Source organism: Salmo salar, chromosome 21 (assembly GCF_965601325.2).
Source record: "Salmo salar chromosome 21, fSalSal1, whole genome shotgun sequence".
NCBI classification, from domain to species: domain Eukaryota; kingdom Metazoa; phylum Chordata; class Actinopteri; order Salmoniformes; family Salmonidae; genus Salmo; species Salmo salar.
The window spans coordinates 57,695,001-57,718,615 of NC_138311.1; the positions used below are offsets into that span (position 1 = coordinate 57,695,001).

Genomic DNA, 23,615 nt, shown 5'->3' on the forward strand with positions numbered 1-23,615 from the left:
GTGTGTTAGGAAGGATTAGGAACCAGGTAGGACAGTGGGTTAGGGTTTAGAGTGTGTTAGGAAGGATTAGGAACCAGGTAGGACAGTGGGTTAGGGGTTTTAGAGTGTGTTAGGAAGGATTAGGAACCAGGTAGGACAGTGGGTTAGGGGGTTTAGAGTGTGTTAGGAAGGATTAGGAACCAGGTAGGACAGTGGGTTAGGGGTTTAGAGTGTGTTAGGAAGGATTAGGAACCAGGTAGGACAGTGGGTTAGGGGTTTTAGAGTGTGTTAGGAAGGATTAGGAACCAGGTAGGACAGTGGGTTAGGGTTTAGAGTGTGTTAGGAAGGATTAGGAACCAGGTAGGACAGTGGGTTAGGGGGTTTAGAGTGTGTTAGGAAGGATTAGGAACCAGGTAGGACAGTGGGTTAGGGGTTTTAGAGTGTGTTAGGAAGGATTAGGAACCAGGTAGGACAGTGGGTTAGGGGTTTAGAGTGTGTTAGGAAGGATTAGGAACCAGGTAGGACAGTGGGTTAGGGGTTTTAGAGTGTGTTAGGAAGGATTAGGAACCAGGTAGGACAGTGGGTTAGGGGGTTTAGAGTGTGTTAGGAAGGATTAGGAACCAGGTAGGACAGTGGGTTAGGGGGTTTAGAGTGTGTTAGGAAGGATTAGGAACCAGGTAGGACAGTGGGTTAGGGGTTTAGAGTGTGTTAGGAAGGATTAGGAACCAGGTAGGACAGTGGGTTAGGGGTTTAGAGTGTGTTAGGAAGGATTAGGAACCAGGTAGGACAGTGGGTTAGGGGGTTTAGAGTGTGTTAGGAAGGATTAGGAACCAGGTAGGACAGTGGGTTAGGGGTTTAGAGTGTGTTAGGAAGGATTAGGAACCAGGTAGGACAGTGGGTTAGGGTTTAGAGTGTGTTAGGAAGGATTAGGAACCAGGTAGGACAGTGGGTTAGGGGGTTTTAGAGTGTGTTAGGAAGGATTAGGAACCAGGTAGGACAGTGGGTTAGGGTTTAGAGTGTGTTAGGAAGGATTAGGAACCAGGTAGGACAGTGGGTTAGGGGTTTTAGAGTGTGTTAGGAAGGATTAGGAACCAGGTAGGACAGTGGGTTAGGGGTTTAGAGTGTGTTAGGAAGGATTAGGAACCAGGTAGGACAGTGGGTTAGGGGGTTTAGAGTGTGTTAGGAAGGATTAGGAACCAGGTAGGACAGTGGGTTAGGGGTTTAGAGTGTGTTAGGAAGGATTAGGAACCAGGTAGGACAGTGGGTTAGGGGTTTAGAGTGTGTTAGGAAGGATTAGGAACCAGGTAGGACAGTGGGTTAGGGGTTTAGAGTGTGTTAGGAAGGATTAGGAACCAGGTAGGACAGTGGGTTAGGGGGTTTAGAGTGTGTTAGGAAGGATTAGGAACCAGGTAGGACAGTGGGTTAGGGGTTTAGAGTGTGTTAGGAAGGATTAGGAACCAGGTAGGACAGTGGGTTAGGGGTTTAGAGTGTGTTAGGAAGGATTAGGAACCAGGTAGGACAGTGGGTTAGGGTTTAGAGTGTGTTAGGAAGGATTAGGAACCAGGTAGGACAGTGGGTTAGGGGTTTAGAGTGTGTTAGGAAGGATTAGGTGTGTAGAAGACGAGGGACCTTTTTGTTTATTTTCATTACTTTCCCTTCTCTTACCTTCCCTTCTCTTCTCTTACCTTCCCTTCTCTTACCTTCCCTTCTCTTACCTTCCCTTCTCTTACCTTCTCTTACCTTCCCTTCTCTTACCTTCCCTCTTACCTTCTCTTACCTTCCCTTCTCTTACCTTCCCTTCTCTTACCTTCCCTTCTCTTACCTTCCCTTCTCTTACCTTCCCTTCTCTTACCTTCCCTTCCCTTCCCTTCCCTTCCCTTCTCTTCCCTTCTCTTACCTTCCCTTCTCTTACCTTCCCTGTTTGTGGTTGTTTTCTTACTGATTCTTTATGGGTGTTTTTATATTGTATATTTAATTACTTTACTAAACATCCCCTGAGGGCTAACGTTGTGGTCTGGTCATTTCCGCTCATTACACCCCACATTTCTTCCCCTTCCATCAGTATTACCTGGTGTGTTTAGGCCCAGGCATTTACGTCTCCTCCTCAGACCAGCTACACCAGAGGGAAGAACGTAAAATTGACAAATAATTTACCTAAAACTGTGTCACAACAAATCTGAAACATTTTAACATTTTTGAGATACTCATAGTGGAAACATTTTACGGATTTAAAAACACCTTTGTTGTTGCAGTTCTGTTTGGCTGAGAATCTTATAATTCCAAAAATATAGCCTTGGTACAGCTGTACATGAGGCCCACATCATGCAGGATGAGGTCTACTAGTGCAGAATGAGGTCTACTAGTGCAGAATGAGGTCTACTAGTGTAGGATGAGGGTAGAATGAGGTCTACTAGTGTAGGATGAGGTCTACTAGTGTAGGATGAGGGTAGGATGAGGTCTACTAGGGTAGGATGAGGTCTACTAGTGTAGGATGAGGTCTACTAGGGTAGGATGAGGTCTACTAGTGTAGGATGAGGTCTACTAGTGCAGGATGAGGTCTACTAGTGCAGGATGAGGTCTACTAGTGCAGGATGAGGGTAGAATGAGGTCTACTAGTGCAGGATGAGGGTAGAATGAGGTCTACTAGTGCAGGATGAGGTCTACTAGTGCAGGATGAGGTCTACTAGGGCAGAATGAGGTCTACTAGTGTAGGATGAGGTCTACTTGTGCAGGATGAGGTCTACTAGTGTAGGATGAGGGTAGGATGAGGTCTACTAGTGTAGGATGAGGTCTACTAGTGTAGGATGAGGGTAGGATGAGGTCTACTAGTGCAGGATGAGGGTAGGATGAGGTCTACTAGTGCAGGATGAGGTCTACTAGTGCAGGATGAGGGTAGGATGAGGTCTACTAGGGTAGGATGAGGTCTACTAGGGCAGGATGAGGTCTACTAGTGCAGGATGAGGTCTACTAGTGCAGGATGAGGTCTACTAGTGCAGGATGAGGTCTACTAGTGTAGGATGAGGGTAGGTTGAGGTTTACTAGTGTAGGATGAGGTCTACTAGTGTAGGATGAGGTCTACTAGTGTAGGATGAGGGTAGGATGAGGTCTACTAGTGCAGGATGAGGGTAGGATGAGGTCTACTAGTGCAGGATGAGGTCTACTAGTGCAGGATGAGGGTAGGATGAGGTCTACTAGGGTAGGATGAGGTCTACTAGGGCAGGATGAGGTCTACTAGTGTAGGATGAGGGTAGTATGAGGTCTACTACTGCAGGATGAGGTCTACTAGTGTAGGATGAGGTCTACTAGTGTAGGATGAGGTCTACTAATGCAGGATGAGGTCTACTAGTGTAGGATGAGGTCTACTAGTGTAGTATGAGGGTAGGTTGAGGTTTACTAGTGTAGGATGAGGTCTACTAGTGTAGGATGAGGTCTACTAGTGTAGGATGAGGGTAGGATGAGGTCTACTAGTGTAGGATGAGGGTAGGATGAGGTCTACTAGTGCAGGATGAGGTCTACTAGTGTAGGATGAGGTCTACTAGTGTAGGATGAGGGTAGATTGAGGTCTACTAGTGCAGGATGTCTACTAGTGTAGCATGAGGGTAGGATGAGGTCTACTAGTGTAGGATGAGGGTAGGATGAGGTCTACTAGTGTAGGATGAGGGTAGAATGAGGTCTACTAGTGCAGGATGAGGTCTACTAGTGTAGGATGAGGTCTACTAGTGTAGGATGAGGTCTACTAGTGTAGGATGAGGGTAGGATGAGGTCTACTAGTGTAGGATGAGGGTAGGATGAGGTCTACTAGTGCAGGATGAGGTCTACTAGTGTAGGATGAGGTCTACTAGTGTAGGATGAGGGTAGGATGAGGTCTACTAGTGCAGGATGAGGGTAGGATGAGGTCTACTAGTGTAGGATGAGGTCTACTAGTGTAGGATGAGGGTAGGATGAGGTCTACTAGTGTAGGATGAGGTCTACTAGTGCAGGATGAGGGTAGGATGAGGTCTACTAGTGCAGGATGAGGGTAGGATGAGGTCTACTAGTGTAGGATGATGGTAGGATGAGGTCTACTAGTGCAGGAATCAACTACAGCCCTGACCTTCAGTTACACAATCAAAACACAAGGCTTATTCATTGAGCAACCCAAATGGCACCCTATTCCCTACAAAGTGCACTACTTTTGACCGGGGTCCATAGTGCTCTAGTCAAAAGTAGTGCGCTATGAAGAGAATAGAGTGCCATTTGGGAAACAATCGAAGTAAAGAAGTCAATTGACATGAACAAATCTATTCTCAGTAATATCATCTTTAATCAACGGAGTAATGTAATGCAAGCTTTCTTTCATCGAAATTGCATTTTTAAACATTTTCAGAGCAGGCTAGAGTATGAGATATCATTTGTTCTTTTATTTCAAAGCGCTTATTTTACAAACTTCAATAGAAAACAGAGTCGCTTTTAGGGCTAAGCAGAGATACAGGGCCAGAGCTCTGAAGGAAACCATCTACTTCAACATGAATTGTGTCCCCCAAATGGCACCATACTTATTCCCCATGTAGTGCACTACTTTTGACCTGAACCCTATGGGCCCTGAGCTCTATGGGCCCTGAGCTCTATGGGCCCTAACCCCTATGGCCCTAAGCTCTATGGGCCCTGAGCTCTATGGGCCCTAACCCCTATGGGCCCTAACCCCTATGGGCCCTGAGCTCTATGGGCCCTGAGCTCTATGGGCCCTGAGCTCTATGGGCCCTGAGTTCTATGGCCCTGAGCTCTATGGGCCCTGAGCTCTATGGGCCCTGAGCTCTATGGGCCCTGAGTTCTATGGGCCCTGAGTTCTATGGCCCCTGAGCTCTATGGGCTCTGAGCTCTATGGGCCCTGAGTTCTATGGGCCCTGAGCTCTATGGGCCCTGAGTTCTGTGGGCCCTGAGTTCTATGGGCCCTGAGTTCTATGGGCCCTGAGCTCTATGGGCCCTGAGTTCTATGGGCCCTGGTCAAAAGTAGTGCACTATACAGTATGAGGAGTAGGATGCCATTTGACAAACAGTTCACTAAAACCACAACAACACATTCGACAAACACCCTGGACCCGCTCTTCAATCCCGTTTCAAGTCATTTTTCTTTTCACTTGTTGTCGTTGTTGTCGTTGTGAATGGATTTTAGTGATGGATACAGTAGTGTCATGTATTGTAAAGTAACCTTGTTTTTTTTTTAATGCATATTAAAAAGTACAGCACTCAAAAGTTCACAAAGCCTTAGGATAGTCAGTCTGCGTCAGTCAATAGTTCCTGACTTAAATATGACATTGTTATATCAGAATATCACTGAGTAGGGTAGAAAAAGGGAGGATCCATAATAGCATACTTAATATGGGATGAAGATTGGACGGAGTCAGTGACGAATAATGTATATATCTAGGCAGTCCTTGTCCAAATTAGTCATACAACCACATTACTTCCTCAGTAGTAAAATCCCTGTTTAATATTCCTCTCATCTTTATTTCATACGGTTCATTTATGATCTTACCGTAACAAACTTAATAATATCCTGCATGCTTTCTGAGTGGCGTATATATATATATATATATATATATATATATATATATATATATATATATATACACAGTGATACAGTATAAATAACTGTGCTAAAAAAAAACATCACAGTACTGCAGCAATGTTCTTGGTCCCATAGCAATGGTTGTATGTACAGTGGCTTTCAGAAAGTCTTCACACCCTTCTCTTCCACATTGTGTTCTTACAGCTTGAATTTAAAAATGGTTTACAGCCTGAATTTAAAAATGGTTTACAGCCTGAATTTAAAAATGGTTTACAGCCTGAATTTAAAAATGGTTTACAGCCTGAATTTAAAAATGGTTTACAGCCTGAATTTAAAAATGGTTTACAGCCTGAATTTAAAATGAACATTTATTAAATTGAGATCTACACACAATATCCCATAATGTCAAAGTGGAATTTTGTAAGTAGATTTTTTTTGTAAATTAATAAAACATTTTAAACTGAAATATCTTGAATAAGTAAACAAGTATATAACCCCTTTATGGCAAGCATAAATAAGTTTAAGAGTAAATATCTCCTTAACAAATGGCATAATAAGTTGCATGGACTCATCCCGTGTTCAATAACAGTGTTTAACATTATGTTTGAATGACTACCTCGTCTCTGTACCCCACACATACAATTATCTGGAAGGTCCCTCAGTCCAGCAGGGAATTTCAAACACAGATTCAACCACAAAGACCAGGGAGGTTTTCCAATGCCTCGCAAAGAAGGGCACCGATTGGTAGATGGGTAAAATGTTTAATATCCCTTTGAGCAAGGTGAAGTTATAATTAGGCTTTGGATGGTGTATCAATACACCCAGTCACTACAAAGATACAGGCGTCCTTCCTAACTCAGTTGCCGGAGAGGAAGGAAACCGCTCAGGGTTTTCACCATGAGGCCATTGGTGAATTTAAAACAGTTATAAGTAATACTGAAAACATTATGGCAAAGAAATTCACTTTTTGTCCTGAATACAAAGTGTTTTGTTTGGGGCAAATCCAACACAACACATCACTCAGTACCACTTCATATTTTCAAGCATGGCGGTGGCTGCATCATGTTATGGGTATGCTTGTCATTGGTAAGGACTAGGGAGTCTTTAAGAAAAAATTAAACGGTATAGAGGAAAACCTGGTTCAGTCTGTGTTTCAATAGACACTGGGGAAATGAATTCACCTTTCAGCAGGACAATAACCTAAAACACAAGGCTAAATCTACACTGGAGTTGCTTACCAAGATGACATTGAATGTCCCCGAGTGGCCTATTTACAGTTTTGACTTAAATCAGCTTGAAAATCCATGGCAAGACCTCAACATTATTGTCTAACAATGATCAACAATCAACTTGACAGAGCTTGAAAAATTGTAAAAAGAATAAATGGGCAAATATTGTACAATCCAGGTGTGCAAAGCTCTTAGAGAATTACCCAGAAAGACTCACAGGTGTAATCATTGTTTCTACAAAGTATTCTAGTCAGTATTTGCAAACATTTAAAAAAAACACGTTTTCAATTTGTCATTATGAGGTGTGTCGATTGGTGAATATTTAATCAATATTATTAAAATCAATATTTAATCAATTTTGAATTCAGACTGTAAAACAAAATGTGGAATAAGTCAAGGGGTATGAATTTTTTTCTGAAGACACTTGTATGTTGCAGTATGTATAGTATTATCTAAGTAACTGCACTATCTATATACACACAATTACTTACACCAAAGAGGTGAGTCTATAATACATAAACACATTAGTGTCGCATTGCCAATGAGGATTTACCCCAGTGCTGGAAACACAATAACACTAGAGTTGACGTGAACATAAAACACTTGCGGCCCACTGTGGGGGGTAGTCCTCAATGGAATAAAACAATGGGATTTAGGCAGCTATATACCAGACGAGGAGAAACAGGTGCTCACAAATGTCAACAGAAGAGAAACATTTTGATTGATTTTACATCGTAGTATTGTTGAAAATGTAACAAAAAAATTAAAAAAATTAAAAAATACTTGGGATTTGGCTTTAGTTGTCGTCTCCAACATCAATCTTCAAGAGAACAGAACCCTGACACATCAAGAGAACAGAACTCTGACACATCAAGAGAACCCTGACACGTCAAGAGAACAGAACCCTGACACATCAAGAGAACAGAACCCTGACACATCAAGAGAACAGAACCCTGACACGTCAAGAGAACAGAACCCTGACACATCAAGAGAACAGAACCCTGACACATCAAGAGAACAGAACCCTGACACGTCAAGAGAACAGAACTCTGACACATCAACAGAACAGAACCCTGACACATCAAGAGAAGAGAACCCTGACACATCAAGAGAACAGAACCCTGACACATCAAGAGAACAGAACCCTGACACGTCAAGAGAACAGAACTCTGACACATCAACAGAACAGAACCCTGACACATCAAGAGAACAGAACCCTGACACATCAAGAGAGGAGAACCCTGACACATCAAGAGAACAGAACCCTGACACGTCAAGAGAACAGAACCCTGACACATCAAGAGAACAGAACCCTGACACATCAAGAGAACAGAACCCTGACACGTCAAGAGAACAGAACCCTGACACATCAAGAGAACAGAACCCTGACACGTCAAGAGAACAGAACCCTGACACATCAAGAGAACAGAACCCTGACACATCAAGAGAACAGAACCCTGACACGTCAAGAGAACAGAACTCTGACACATCAACAGAACAGAACCCTGACACATCAAGAGAACAGAACCCTGACACATCAAGAGAGGAGAACCCTGACACATCAAGAGAACAGAACCCTGACACGTCAAGAGAACAGAACCCTGACACGTCAAGAGAACAGAACCCTGACACATCAAGAGAACAGAACCCTGACACATCAAGAGAACAGAACCCTGACACGTCAAGAGAACAGAACCCTGACACATCAAGAGAACAGAACCCTGACACATCAAGAGAACAGAACCCTGACACATCAAGAGAACAGAACCCTGACACATCAAGAGAACAGAACCCTGACACGTCAAGAGAACAGAACCCTGACACATCAAGAGAGGAGAACCCTGACACATCAAGAGAACAGAACCCTGACACATCAAGAGAACAGAACCCTGACACATCAAGAGAACAGAACCCTGACACGTCAAGAGAACAGAACTCTGACACATCAACAGAACAGAACCCTGACACATCAAGAGAACAGAACCCTGACACATCAAGAGAGGAGAACCCTGACACATCAAGAGAACAGAACCCTGACACGTCAAGAGAACAGAACCCTGACACGTCAAGAGAACAGAACCCTGACACATCAAGAGAACCCTGACACATCAAGAGAACAGAACCCTGACACGTCAAGAGAACAGAACCCTGACACATCAAGAGAACAGAACCCTGACACATCAAGAGAACAGAACCCTGACACATCAAGAGAACAGAACCCTGACACATCAAGAGAACAGAACCCTGACACATCAAGAGAACAGAACCCTGACACATCAAGAGAACAGAACCCTGACACATCAAGAGAACAGAACCCTGACACATCAAGAGAACAGAACCCTGACACATCAAGAGAACAGAACCCTGACACATCAAGAGAACAGAACCCTGACACGTCAAGAGAACAGAACCCTGACACATCAAGAGAACAGAACCCTGACACATCAAGAGAACAGAACCCTGACACATCAAGAGAACAGAACCCTGACACATCAAGAGAACAGAACCCTGACACGTCAAGAGAACAGAACCCTGACACATCAAGAGAAGAGAACCCTGACACATCAAGAGAACAGAACCCTGACACATCAAAAAGTGGAGAATGTTTACCGTAACATTTGAATAGAACATTCAGAGAACTCTCTCCTCTCCAAAGCAAAAACACATTTAACAATAGGTAGATTGGATAAAACTTTCCAAAGTTAACAGTTTATTGTAGGGTAGGCTACATGTTATACGTTTCAGATATGTTGGTGGGTAGCATGTAGGTTTACGTAGCTATAAATTTGTAGTAATTTACAGTTCTGTTCATGGCTCAGCTGAAATGGAATGTGGGATAGAATGACGTTACCCAATCCACTAGCCAGCTGACGTGTCCAATTTGTCTAGTAACACTCCTCCAGTAGTCTAGACTAGAGCATGGTGAATATAGAGTAGAGGACTGACTGTTAACCCTCCTCCAGTAGTCTAGACTAGAGCATGGTGAATATAGAGCAGAGGACTGTCTGTTAACCCTCCTCCAGTAGTCTAGACTAGAGCATGGTGAATATAGAGCAGAGGACTGACTGTCTGTTAACCCTCCTCCAGTAGACTAGACTAGAGCATGGTGAATATAGAGTAGAGGACTGACTGTTAACCCTCCTCCAGTAGTCTAGACTAGAGCATGGTGAATATAGAGTAGAGGACTGACTGACTGTTAACCCTCCTCCAGTAGTCTAGACTAGACTAGAGCATGGTGAATATAGAGCAGAGGACTGTCTGTTAACCCTCCTCCAGTAGACTAGACTAGAGCATGGTGAATATAGAGTAGAGGACTGACTGTTAACCCTCCTCCAGTAGACTAGACTAGAGCATGGTGAATATAGAGCAGAGGACTGACTGTCTGTTAACCCTCCTCCAGTAGTCTAGACTAGACTAGAGCATGGTGAATATAGAGTAGAGGACTGACTGACTGTTAACCCTCCTCCAGTAGTCTAGACTAGACTAGAGCATGGTGAATATAGAGTAGAGGACTGACTGTTAACCCTCCTCCAGTAGACTAGACTAGAGCATGGTGAATATAGAGTAGAGGACTGACTGTTAACCCTCCTCCAGTAGTCTAGACTAGAGCATGGTGAATATAGAGCAGAGGACTGACTGTTTGTTAACCCTCCTCCAGTAGACTAGACTAGAGCATGGTGAATATAGAGTAGAGGACTGACTGTTAACCCTCCTCCAGTAGACTAGACTAGAGCATGGTGAATATAGAGTAGAGGATTGACTGACTGTTAACCCTCCTCCATTAGACTAGACTAGAGCATGGTGAATATAGAGCAGAGGACTGACTGTTAACCCTCCTCCAGTAGACTAGACTAGAGCATGGTGAATATAGAGTAGAGGACTGTCTGTTAACCCTCCTCCAGTAGTCTAGACTAGAGCATGGTGAATATAGAGTAGAGGACTGACTGTCTGTTAACCCTCCTCCAGTAGACTAGACTAGAGCATGGTGAATATAGAGTAGAGGACTGACTGTTAACCCTCCTCCAGTAGACTAGACTAGAGCATGGTGAATATAGAGTAGAGGACTGACTGTTAACCCTCCTCCAGTAGTCTAGACTAGAGCATGGTGAATATAGAGTCGAGGACTGACTGTTAACCCTCCTCCAGTAGTCTAGACTAGAGCATGGTGAATATAGAGTAGAGGACTGACTGTCTGTTAACCCTCCTCCAGTAGTCTAGACTAGAGCATGGTGAATATAGAGCAGAGGACTGACTGTCTGTTAACCCTCCTCCAGTAGACTAGACTAGAGCATGGTGAATATAGAGCAGAGGACTGACTGTTAACCCTCCTCCAGTAGTCTAGACTAGACTAGAGCATGGTGAATATAGAGTAGAGGACTGACTGTCTGTTAACCCTCCTCCAGTAGTCTAGACTAGAGCATGGTGAATATAGAGTAGAGGACTGACTGTTAACCCTCCTCCAGTAGTCTAGACTAGACTAGAGCATGGTGAATATAGAGTAGAGGACTGACTGTCTGTTAACCCTCCTCCAGTAGTCTAGACTAGAGCATGGTGAATATAGAGCAGAGGGCTGACTGTCTGTTAACCCTCCTCCAGTAGACTAGACTAGAGCATGGTGAATATAGAGTAGAGGACTGACTGTCTGTTAACCCTCCTCCAGTAGTCTAGACTAGAGCATGGTGAATATAGAGTAGAGGACTGACTGTTAACCCTCCTCCAGTAGTCTAGACTAGAGCATGGTGAATATAGAGCAGAGGACTGACTGTTAACCCTCCTCCAGTAGTCTAGACTAGACTAGAGCATGGTGAATATAGAGCAGAGGACTGACTGTTAACCCTCCAGTAGTCTAGACTAGAGCATGGTGAATATAGAGTAGAGGACTGACTGTCTGTTAACACTCCTCCAGTAGTCTAGACTAGAGCATGGTGAATATAGAGTAGAGGACTGTCTGTTAACCCTCCTCCACTAGACTAGACTAGAGCATGGTGAATATAGAGCAGAGGACTGACTGTCTGTTAACCCTCCTCCAGTAGACTAGACTAGAGCATGGTGAATATAGAGTAGAGGACTGACTGTCTGTTAACCCTCCTCCAGTAGTCTAGACTAGAGCATGGTGAATATAGAGTAGAGGACTGACTGTTAACCCTCCTCCAGTAGTCTAGACTAGAGCATGGTGAATATAGAGTAGAGGACTGTCTGTTAACCCTCCTCCAGTAGTCTAGACTAGACTAGAGCATGGTGAATATAGAGTAGAGGACTGACTGTTAACCCTCCTCCAGTAGACTAGACTAGAGCATGGTGAATATAGAGTAGAGGACTGACTGTCTGTTAACCCTCCTCCAGTAGTCTAGACTAGACTAGAGCATGGTGAATATAGAGCAGAGGACTGTCTGTTAACCCTCCTCCAGTAGACTAGACTAGAGCATGGTGAATATAGAGTCGAGGACTGACTGTTAACCCTCCTCCAGTAGTCTAGACTAGAGCATGGTGAATATAGAGTAGAGGACTGACTGTCTGTTAACCCTCCTCCAGTAGTCTAGACTAGAGCATGGTGAATATAGAGTAGAGGACTGACTGACTGTTAACCCTCCTCCAGTAGACTAGACTAGAGCATGGTGAATATAGAGTAGAGGACTGACTGTCTGTTAACCCTCCTCCAGTAGACTAGACTAGAGCATGGTGAATATAGAGCAGAGGACTGTCTGTTAACCCTCCTCCAGTAGACTAGACTAGAGCATGGTGAATATAGAGTAGAGGACTGACTGTTAACCCTCCTCCAGTAGTCTAGACTAGAGCATGGTGAATATAGAGCAGAGGACTGACTGTTAACCCTCCTCCAGTAGTCTAGACTAGACTAGAGCATGGTGAATATAGAGTAGAGGACTGACTGTCTGTTAACCCTCCTCCAGTAGTCTAGACTAGAGCATGGTGAATATAGAGTAGAGGATTGACTGACTGTTAACCCTCCTCCAGTAGTCTAGACTAGAGCATGGTGAATATAGAGTAGAGGACTGACTGTCTGTTAACACTCCTCCAGTAGTCTAGACTAGAGCATGGTGAATATAGAGTAGAGGACTGTCTGTTAACCCTCCTCCACTAGACTAGACTAGAGCATGGTGAATATAGAGTCGAGGACTGACTGTTAACCCTCCTCCAGTAGACTAGACTAGAGCATGGTGAATATAGAGTAGAGGACTGACTGTCTGTTAACCCTCCTCCAGTAGTCTAGACTAGACTAGAGCATGGTGAATATAGAGCAGAGGACTGTCTGTTAACCCTCCTCCAGTAGACTAGACTAGAGCATGGTGAATATAGAGTAGAGGACTGACTGTTAACCCTCCAGTAGTCTAGACTAGACTAGAGCATGGTGAATATAGAGCAGAGGACTGACTGTTAACCCTCCAGTAGTCTAGACTAGACTAGAGCATGGTGAATATAGAGCAGAGGACTGACTGTTAACCCTCCTCCAGTAGTCTAGACTAGAGCATGGTGAATATAGAGTAGAGGACTGACTGTCTGTTAACCCTCCTCCAGTAGACTAGACTAGAGCATGGTGAATATAGAGTAGAGGACTGACTGTCTGTTAACCCTCCTCCAGTAGTCTAGACTAGAGCATGGTGAATATAGAGTAGAGGACTGACTGTTAACCCTCCTCCAGTAGTCTAGACTAGAGCATGGTGAATATAGAGTAGAGGACTGACTGTTAACCCTCCTCCAGTAGACTAGACTAGAGCATGGTGAATATAGAGTAGAGGACTGTCTGTTAACCCTCCTCCAGTAGTCTAGACTAGACTAGAGCATGGTGAATATAGAGTAGAGGACTGACTGTTAACCCTCCTCCAGTAGACTAGAGCATGGTGAATATAGAGTAGAGGACTGACTGTCTGTTAACCCTCCTCCAGTAGACTAGACTAGAGCATGGTGAATATAGAGTAGAGGATTGACTGTCTGTTAACCCTCCTCCAGTAGACTAGACTAGAGCATGGTGAATATAGAGCAGAGGACTGAGTGTCTACGTACAGCACAGCTATGCACATTTACATAAGGAAAAAAAAAACCCTGAACATCCCTTGTCAGTCAAGAATGTTTAATACAATTATATTTGAACTTAATCTGCAGATTGTCCATAGGGTTGGTCCTTCAGCTGGGTGAAATCTAAGACAAAATATCCACAGTTATCGAATCAATCCAGTGTTATTAGGTCTTTTTGTAGATAACAGGTGTAGATAACAGGTGTAGACTAACAGGTGTAGATAACAGATGTAGACTAACAGGTGTAGACTAACAGGTGTAGATAACAGGTGTAGATAACAGGTGTAGATAACAGGTGTAGATAACAGGTGTAGACTAACAGGTGTAGATAACAGGTGTAGATAACAGGTGTAGACTAACAGGTGTAGATAACAGGTGTAGATAACAGGTGTAGACTAAGAGGTGTAGATAACAGGTGTAGATAACAGGTGTAGATAACAGATGTAGACTAACAGGTGTAGATAACAGATGTAGACTAATAGGTGTAGATAACAGGTGTAGACTAACAGGTGTAGATAACAGGTGTAGATAACAGGTGTAGACTAAGAGGTGTAGATAACAGGTGTAGATAACAGGTGTAGATAACAGGTGTAGATAACAGGTGAAGATAACAGGTGTAGATAACAGGTGTAGACTAACAGGTGTCGATAACAGGTGTAGATAACAGGTGTAGACTAACAGGTGTAGATAACAGGTGTAGATAACAGGTGTAGACTAACAGGTGTAGATAACAGGTGTAGACTAACAGGTGTAGATAACAGGTGTAGATAACAGGTGTAGACTAACAGGTGTAGATAACAGGTGTAGACTAACAGGTGTAGATAACAGGTGTAGACTAACAGGTGTAGATAACAGGTGTAGATAACAGGTGTAGACTAACAGGTGTAGATAACAGATGTAGACTAATAGGTGTAGATAACAGGTGTAGACTAACAGGTGTAGATAACAGGTGTAGATAACAGGTGTAGACTAACAGGTGTAGACTAACAGGTGTAGATAACAGGTGTAGATAACAGGTGTAGATAACAGGTGTAGATAACAGGTGTAGACTAACAGGTGTAGACTAACAGGTGTAGATAACAGGTGTAGACTAACAGGTGTAGATAACAGGTGTAGACTAACAGGTGTAGATAACAGGTGTAGATAACAGGTGTAGACTAACAGGTGTAGATAACAGATGTAGACTAACAGGTGTAGATAACAGATGTAGACTAACAGGTGTAGACTAACAGGTGTAGATAACAGGTGTAGATAACAGGTGTAGATAACAGGTGTAGATAACAGGTGTAGACTAACAGGTGTAGATAACAGGTGTAGACTAACAGGTGTAGATAACAGGTGTAGACTAACAGGTGTAGATAACAGGTGTAGACTAACAGGTGTAGATAACAGGTGTAGATAACAGGTGTAGACTAACAGGTGTAGATAACAGATGTAGACTAACAGGTGTAGACTAACAGGTGTAGACTAACAGGTGTAGATAACAGATGTAGACTAACAGGTGTAGATAACAGATGTAGACTAACAGGTGTAGATAACAGATGTAGACTAACAGGTGTAGACTAACAGGTGTAGATAACAGGTGTAGATAACAGGTGTAGATAACAGGTGTAGACTAACAGGTGTAGATAACAGGTGTAGACTAACAGGTGTAGATAACAGGTGTAGATAACAGGTGTAGATAACAGGTGTAGATAACAGGTGTAGACTAACAGGTGTAGACTAACAGGTGAAATGCTGACTGATGGGTCCTTTTCTAAACAATGCAGTTTATTAATAAACAGACTTCAAAATGCACATCTCTCTCTGTGTGTGTGTGTCTGTGTGTGTGTGTGTGTGTGTGTGTGTGTGTGTGTGTGTGTCTGTGTGTGTGTGTGTGTGTGTCGTGTGTGTGTGTGTGTGTGTGTGTGTGTGTGTGTGTGTGTGTGTGTGGCAAAATTCCTATATATTTTTTTTTTGCTCATGACCCAAAGGCACGTGCACAAGATAGGAAGTACCTGCAGGCGACGCGTACTGACCCGAGTCTTGCAGGTGTTTTCATGGTTCAGTACATGTTCCCAAGTCACAAGAGTTTTCAAAGGCATTTACCAGCTCTCTAACAAGTCTGATAAATAATACCACCGTGGATATTTCAACCAGCTGAAGGACAAACCGGGATAGATAACCGGTAAAGGAATTTCAAATGTCATTGTATTCCAACATTCTGGCTTGTAAGGAAACTTTTCCAAGTTTTTTTTTTGCAGTGCTTTGATTCTGACTGTATACCAAGAATTGGTCTGGTTTATTAAGCTAGACAGGGGATTGACTGGGTAGAGAGAGAGAGAGAGAGAGAACAGTGAAAGGTTTAGAATAATGACGAGTCTCTTAAACTGTCGGAGTAGACTGACTTTAAACTGTCGGAGTAGACTGACTTTAAACTGTCGGAGTAGACTGACTTTAAACTGTCGGAGTAGACTGACTTTAAACTGTCGGAGTAGACTGACTTTAAACTGTCGCTAATTTCTTTATGTAACATAACAAAATCCAATGTCCTCGTAGACAGATGCAGATATCTCCAATGTCCTCGTAGACAGATGCAGATATCTCTAATGTCCTTGTAGAGCTGCAGATATCTCTAATGTCCTTGTAGAGCTGCAGATATCTCTAATGTCCTTGTAGAGCTGCAGATATCTCTAATGTCCTTGTAGAGCTGCAGATATCTCCAATGTCCTTGTAGACAGATGCAGATATCTCTAATGTCCTTGTAGACAGCTGCAGATATCTCTAATGTCCTTGTAGACAGATGCAGATATCTCTAATGTCCTCGTAGACAGATGCAGATATCTCTAATGTCCTTGTAGACAGATGCAGATATCTCTAATGTCCTTGTAGACAGATGCAGATATCTCATGTCCTTGTAGAGCTGCAGATATCTCTAATGTCCTTGTAGACAGATGCAGATATCTCTAATGTCCTCGTAGACAGATGCAGATATCTGTAATGTCCTTGTAGTGAGCTGCACATATCTCCAATGTCCTTGTAGAGCTGCAGATATCTCCAATGTCCTCGTAGACAGCTGCAGATATCTCCAATGTCCTCGTAGACAGCTGCAGATATCTCCAATGTCCTTGTAGAGCTGCAGATATCTCCAATGTCCTTGTAGAGCTGCAGATATCTTCAATGTCCTCGTAGACAGCTGCAGATATCTCCAATGTCCTTGTAGTGAGCTGCAGATATCTCATGTCCTTGTAGAGCTGCAGATATCTCCAATGTCCTTGTAGACAGATGCAGATATCTCCAATGTCCTTGTAGACAGATGCAGATATCTCTAATGTCCTTGTAGAGCTGCAGATATCTCCAATGTCCTTATAAGCAGATATCCCACATCCTTATCGACAGCTGTCTCATTCAGGGACATGTGACAGAGAGCAGGACAGCTACTACTAATGATAATAATAAGTGCACTGTTTACAATGTCATAATAATAACAGAAGTAAACCGCTGCAAAAAAAAGAATACAAACGCCATTAAAAATGATTTAAAAAGCACTTTCAACGCTAAAGCCTATTGGACATTTAAAATGTTGATTGCAAAAACGTAGGATATACAGATTGATGTTAAAACAAATACATAAACATTATTGAATGTACTATGCATAAGAAAGGGTGCTCCCGAGTGGCGCAGAGGTCTAAGCCACTGCATCTCAGTGCACTACAGTCCCTGGTTCGAATCCAGGCTGTATCACATCCGGCCGTGATTGGGAGTCCCATAGGGCGGCGCACAATTGGCCCCAGCGTCGTTCGGGTTTGACCGGGTGTAGGCCGTCATTGTAAATAAGAATTTGTTCTTAACCCGACTTGCCTGGTTAAATAAAAGGTTAAATAAAATGTTTAAAAAAATAACATTACTGAATGTACTACGCATAAACATTACTGGGAACCAATGAGCATCTAAACCAGTCTTAAAGACCCACTGCTCCTGCTTGATCAGTCTTGTCTCATAATGTGTTCAGACCAGTCGTTACCATGGTCACTAGATGACGTTACCATGGTCACTAGATGATTGACATCATTTTTTTTTCTTCTCAAAATTCAAAAACAGCCATATATACTACATACAATGATTTATGTGGAACAACATTTATAATGGAAACAATTAAAGCCAATGTTGCTGCATATCTATATTCTGTTTTAAAAGTTCTTCAAAGTAAAGAAAAGTTGCGAAGAAAAGAATATTATAATTTATAAGTGCTTCTTTCTTGACAATTGATTCTCTTGCAGTCACATCGTTTCTTCTCCTCCTGACGGAATTTGAACCAAGGAAACCAGGGAAACCAGGGAAACCAGGGAAACCAAGGAAACCAGGGAAACCAGGGAAACCAAGGAAACCAGGGAAACCAGGGAAACCAAGGAAACCAGGGAAACCAGGGAAACCAGGGAAACCAAGGAAACCATGGAAACCAAGGAAACCAGGGAAACCAGGGAAACCAAGGAAACCAGGGAAACCAAGGAAACCAAGGAAACCAGGGAAACCAAGGAAACCAGGGAAACCAAGGAAACCAGGGAAACCAGGGAAACCAAGGAAACCAGGGAAACCAGGGAAACCAAGGAAACCAGGGAAACCAAGGAAACCAGGGAAACCAGGGAAACCAAGGAAACCAGGGAAACCAGGGAAACCAAGGAAACCAGGGAAACCAAGGAAACCAGGGAAACCAGGGAAACCAGGGAAACCAGGGAAACCAAGGAAACCAGGGAAACCAAGGAAACCAGGGAAACCAGGGAAACCAGGGAAACTGGAGCATGCTGCCATACAGGTCTAAAATGGCACCCTATTCACAATAGACGCACGTACCCTATCAAACATATCGGCCCTGGTCGAAAGTAGTGCAATATATAGGGAATAGGGTGCCATTGGAGACATGGCCGAAGCCTAAGGAGGGCCGCGCCCCCCTCAATGTGTTCCCAACAATTGAATGTAGCCAGCGAACTGAAAAAAAAGATGGCAGCTATGGAGGTGTGGGAAGTTAGAGCAACAAATTCTGCCCTAAAAAAATAAAAATAAAATAAAAATCACATTTGGTGGCATCTGATGCACCCCAATTTGTTAAAGTCGTTGAAGTAGCCGGCCACATAAAGGTAAGTAGTCAGCTGGGTGTAGTTGGCAACCAGGAAGCTGGCGTTTCTGGAACACACTGCCCCCCCCCCCCCCCCTCCTCTAGGGGTCAGGGTTCACAGGCAGGTCATGCCAGGGTCACAGGGGTCAGTGGGCATGGCGGCGGTAGCTGTAGTAGTCCCACCCTCTACCAGGTAGACGGCAGTGGAGGACTTGGAGCGACAGGATCCATTGTTGTTTACCTCTCCAACCTGCGTATCCGTGGAGACCACCCAGGTGGAAGGGCGCCACCTCTTCAGGGAGTACGGAGTCTTGACACGACGCTTGATCTTCTCACCTGAACCTCCCTGGCCGTCCAGCGACGAACCGTCACCTGGGAGAAGAGAGACGTACAGACAGGTGTTAGAACCTGAGAAGAAAATTAAAAACCCCACTGATCAAGATAGTTAAATTGTTTTACATGTTAGTCATTTATCAGACGCTCTTATCCAGAGAGACTTACAGACAGTGTGCATTCATCTACAGACAGATAGGTGGGAACCTCACATATCAATCCTAGTGACCAAATGGTTCCTTAATAAAGAAGATAGAAAATGGGGGGGGGGGGGTCAACCATTGGGGTGCCAGGACAGAGAAGAGCTTGGACTGGGCTGAAACGGGAGCTGGGGAGGGCCGAGAGACCTGAGGTGGCAGAATGGAGTGATCGGGTTTGGGGTGTAGGGTTTGAGCAGAGCCTGAAGGTAGGGAGGGACAGGTCCTCTTGCTGTTCTGTAGGGAGGGACAGGTCCTCTTGCTGTTCTGTAGGGAGGGACAGGTCCTCTTGCTGTTCTGTAGAGAGGGACAGGTCCTCTTGCTGTTCTGTAGGGAGGGACAGGTCCTCTTGCTGTTCTGTAGGGAGGGACAGGTCCTCTTGCTGTTCTGTAGGGAGGGACAGGTCCTCTTGCTGTTCTGTAGGGAGGGACAGGTCCTCTTGCTGTTCTGTAGGGAGGGACAGGTCCTCTTGCTGTTCTGTAGGGAGGGACAGGTCCTCTTGCTGTTCTGTAGGGAGGGACAGGTCCTCTTGCTGTTCTGTAGGGAGGGACAGGTCCTCTTGCTGTTCTGTAGGGAGGGACAGGTCCTCTTGCTGTTCTGTAGGGAGGGACAGGTCCTCCTGCTGTTCTGTAGGGAGGGACAGGTCCTCTTGCTGTTCTGTAGCACCATGGCTTCGTTACACAGATAGATTTCTCTCTGTTCCTTCTGCTATTTTTAATTGTATTTCCATCAGAAACATAAGGTGCTCAATACCTTTAGTTAGAGAAGGCTGCTCTCTGGTGGTAGAGGTGTAAAACACACACACACACACACACACACACACACACACACACACACACACACACACACACACACACACACACACACACACACACACACACACACACACACACACACACACACACACACAACAAACAAACAAACACCACACAAAACACACACAACACACAACCACACAAATACGCACACATTCCCTCCTCACTCCTTGGCGGAAAAAAAAGATCACAAGCAGATATACAACCCTTAGAAATACAACCCTTAGATATACAACCCGTAGATATACAACCCTTAGATATACAACCCTTAGGTATACAACCCTTAGATATACAACCCTTAGATATACAACCCTTAGATATACAACCCTTAGGTATACAACCCTTAGATATACAACCCTTAGATATACAACCCTTAGATATACAACCCTTAGGTATACAACCCTTAGATATACAACCCTTAGATATACAACCCTTAGATATACAACCCTTAGGTATAAAACCCTTAGATATACAACCCTTAGATATACAACCCTTAGATATACAACCCTTAGGTATACAACCCTTAGATATACAACCCTTAGGGCTACAACCCTTAGGTATACAACCCTTAGGTATACAACCCTTAGGTATAAAACCCTTAGATATACAACCCTTAGGTATACAACCCTTAGATATACAACCCTTAGGTATACAACCCTTAGAGATACAACCCTTAGGTACACAACCCTTAGGTATACAACCCTTAGGTATACAACCCTTAGATATACAACCCTTAGATATACAACCCTTAGGTATACAACCCTTAGATATACAACCCTTAGGTATACAACCCTTAGATATACAACCCTTAGGTATACAACCCTTAGGTATACAACCCTTAGATATACAACCCTTAGGTATACAACCCTTAGATATACAACCCTTAGGTATACAACCCTTAGGTATACAACCCTTAGATATACAACCCTTAGGTATACAACCCTTAGGTACACAACCCTTAGGTACACAACCCTTAGATATACAACCCTTAGATATACAACCCTTAGGGCTACAACCCTTAGATATACAACCCTTAGGTATACAACCCTTAGGTACACAACCCTTAGGTACACAACCCTTAGATATACAACCCTTAGATATACAACCCTTAGGTATACAACCCTTAGGTATACAACCCTTAGATATACAACCCTTAGATACACAACCCTTAGATATACAACCCTTAGGGCTACAACCCTTAGGTATACAACCCTTAGGTATACAACCCTTAGGTATAAAACCCTTAGATATACAACCCTTAGGTATACAACCCTTAGATATACAACCCTTAGGTATACAACCCTTAGATATACAACCCTTAGGTACACAACCCTTAGGTACACAACCCTTAGGTATACAACCCTTAGATATACAACCCTTAGGTATACAACCCTTAGATATACAACCCTTAGATATACAACCCTTAGGTATACAACCCTTAGATATACAACCCTTAGATATACAACCCTTAGGTATACAACCCTTAGATATACAACCCTTAGGTACACAACCCTTAGGTACACAACCCTTAGATACACAACCCTTAGATATACAACCCTTAGGGCTACAACCCTTAGATATACAACCCTTAGGTATACAACCCTTAGGTACACAACCCTTAGATATACAACCCTTAGGTATACAACCCTTAGGTATACAACCCTTAGGTATACAACCCTTAGATATACAACCCTTAGATACACAACCCTTAGATATACAACCCTTAGGGCTACAACCCTTAGGTATAAAACCCTTAGGTATAAAACCCTTAGATATACAACCCTTAGGTATACAACCCTTAGATATACAACCCTTAGGTATACAACCCTTAGATATACAACCCTTAGGTATACAACCCTTAGGTATACAACCCTTAGATATACAACCCTTAGATATACAACCCTTAGGTATACAACCCTTAGATATACAACCCTTAGATATACAACCCTTAGGTATACAACCCTTAGATATACAACACTTAGGTATACAACCCTTAGATATACAACCCTTAGATATACAACCCTTAGATATACAACCCTTAGGGCTACAACCCTTAGATATACAACCCTTAGGGCTACAACCCTTAGATATACAACCCTTAGGTATACAACCCTTAGGTACAGAACCCTTAGGGCTACAACCCTTACGCAGGTTGTGGAGCCAAAGCACTGCTGGCTGTTTGAATAACAACACAATCCCTTATTGTTCGTCTCTCAGCAACAGGCCAGGGGGAACATGGAAATGACTAGTGATTATGATCACTAATCTACAGGCCTGTTTTTACTAGCACAGACTGGAACATGTTCCGGGATTCATCCAGTGGCATTGAGTAGTACACCACCTCAGTCATCGGCTTCATACTTTGCTGTTTATTATCTATGTATAGTCACTTTACTCCTACCGACATGTACAAATTACCTTGACTAACCTGTAACCCCCGCACATTGACTTGAGATTATTCAGAGTAGTCCTGCTAGTTACGTAGGGGAAAGACACGTCAGAGAGAGAGAGAGCGAGTGAAGGAGAGAGAGTGAAGGAGAGAGAGACAGAGAGTGAAGGAGAGAGAGAGAGTGAAGGAGAGAGAGAGAGTGAAGGAGAGAGAGACAGAGAGTGAAGGAGCGAGAGAGAGTGAAGGAGAGAGAGACAGAGAGTGAAGGAGCGAGAGAAGGGTGGACTGAGGTAGAGAGAGAGACAGAGAGTGAAGGAGAGAGAGAGTGAAGGAGAGAGAGACAGAGAGTGAAGGAGAGAGAGAGAGTGAAGGAGAGAGAGACAGAGAGTGAAGGAGCGAGAGAAGGGTGGACTGAGGTAGAGAGAGAGACAGAGAGTGAAGGAGACAGAGAGTGAAGGAGAGAGAGACAGAGAGTGAAGGAGAGAGAGAGAGTGAAGGAGAGAGAGACAGAGAGTGAAGGAGAGAGAGAGAGTGAAGGAGAGAGAGAGAGAGAGTGAAGGAGAGAGAGACAGAGAGTGAAGGAGAGAGAGAGAGTGAAGGAAGGAGAGACAGAGAGTGAAGGAGAGAGAGACAGAGAGTGAAGGAGAGAGAGAGAGTGAAGGAGAGAGAGAGAGTGAAGGAAGGAGAGACAGAGAGTGAAGGAGAGAGAGAGAGTGAAGGAGCGACAGAGAGTGAAGGAGAGAGAGAGAGTGAAGGAGAGAGAGACAGAGAGTGAAGGAGAGAGAGAGAGAGTGAAGGAGAGACAGAGAGTGAAGGAGAGAGAGACAGAGAGTGAAGGAGAGAGAGACAGAGAGTGAAGGAGAGAGAGAGTGAAGGCGAGACAGAGAGTGAAGGAGAGAGAGAGAGTGAAGGAGAGAGAGACAGAGAGTGAAGGAGAGAGAGACAGAGAGTGAAGGAGAGAGAGAGAGTGAAGGAGAGAGAGACAGAGAGTGAAGGAGAGA

At 43.7% G+C, this 23,615-nt stretch overlaps 1 protein-coding gene across 1 annotated transcript in view; it reads right to left on the bottom strand.

Moving 5' to 3' along the window:
* Positions 1 to 9,434: 9,434 nt before the first annotated feature.
* The window catches only part of bmpr2b (bone morphogenetic protein receptor, type II b (serine/threonine kinase)), a 151,392-nt gene continuing 137,211 nt past the window's right edge, over positions 9,435 to 23,615 (bottom strand). The window contains exon 17 of the mRNA XM_082966907.1: positions 9,435 to 19,252. Coding sequence (XP_082823033.1) covers positions 18,996 to 19,252 — 257 coding nt within the window. The 3' untranslated portion in view covers positions 9,435 to 18,995. The remainder of the gene's footprint in view (positions 19,253 to 23,615) is intronic.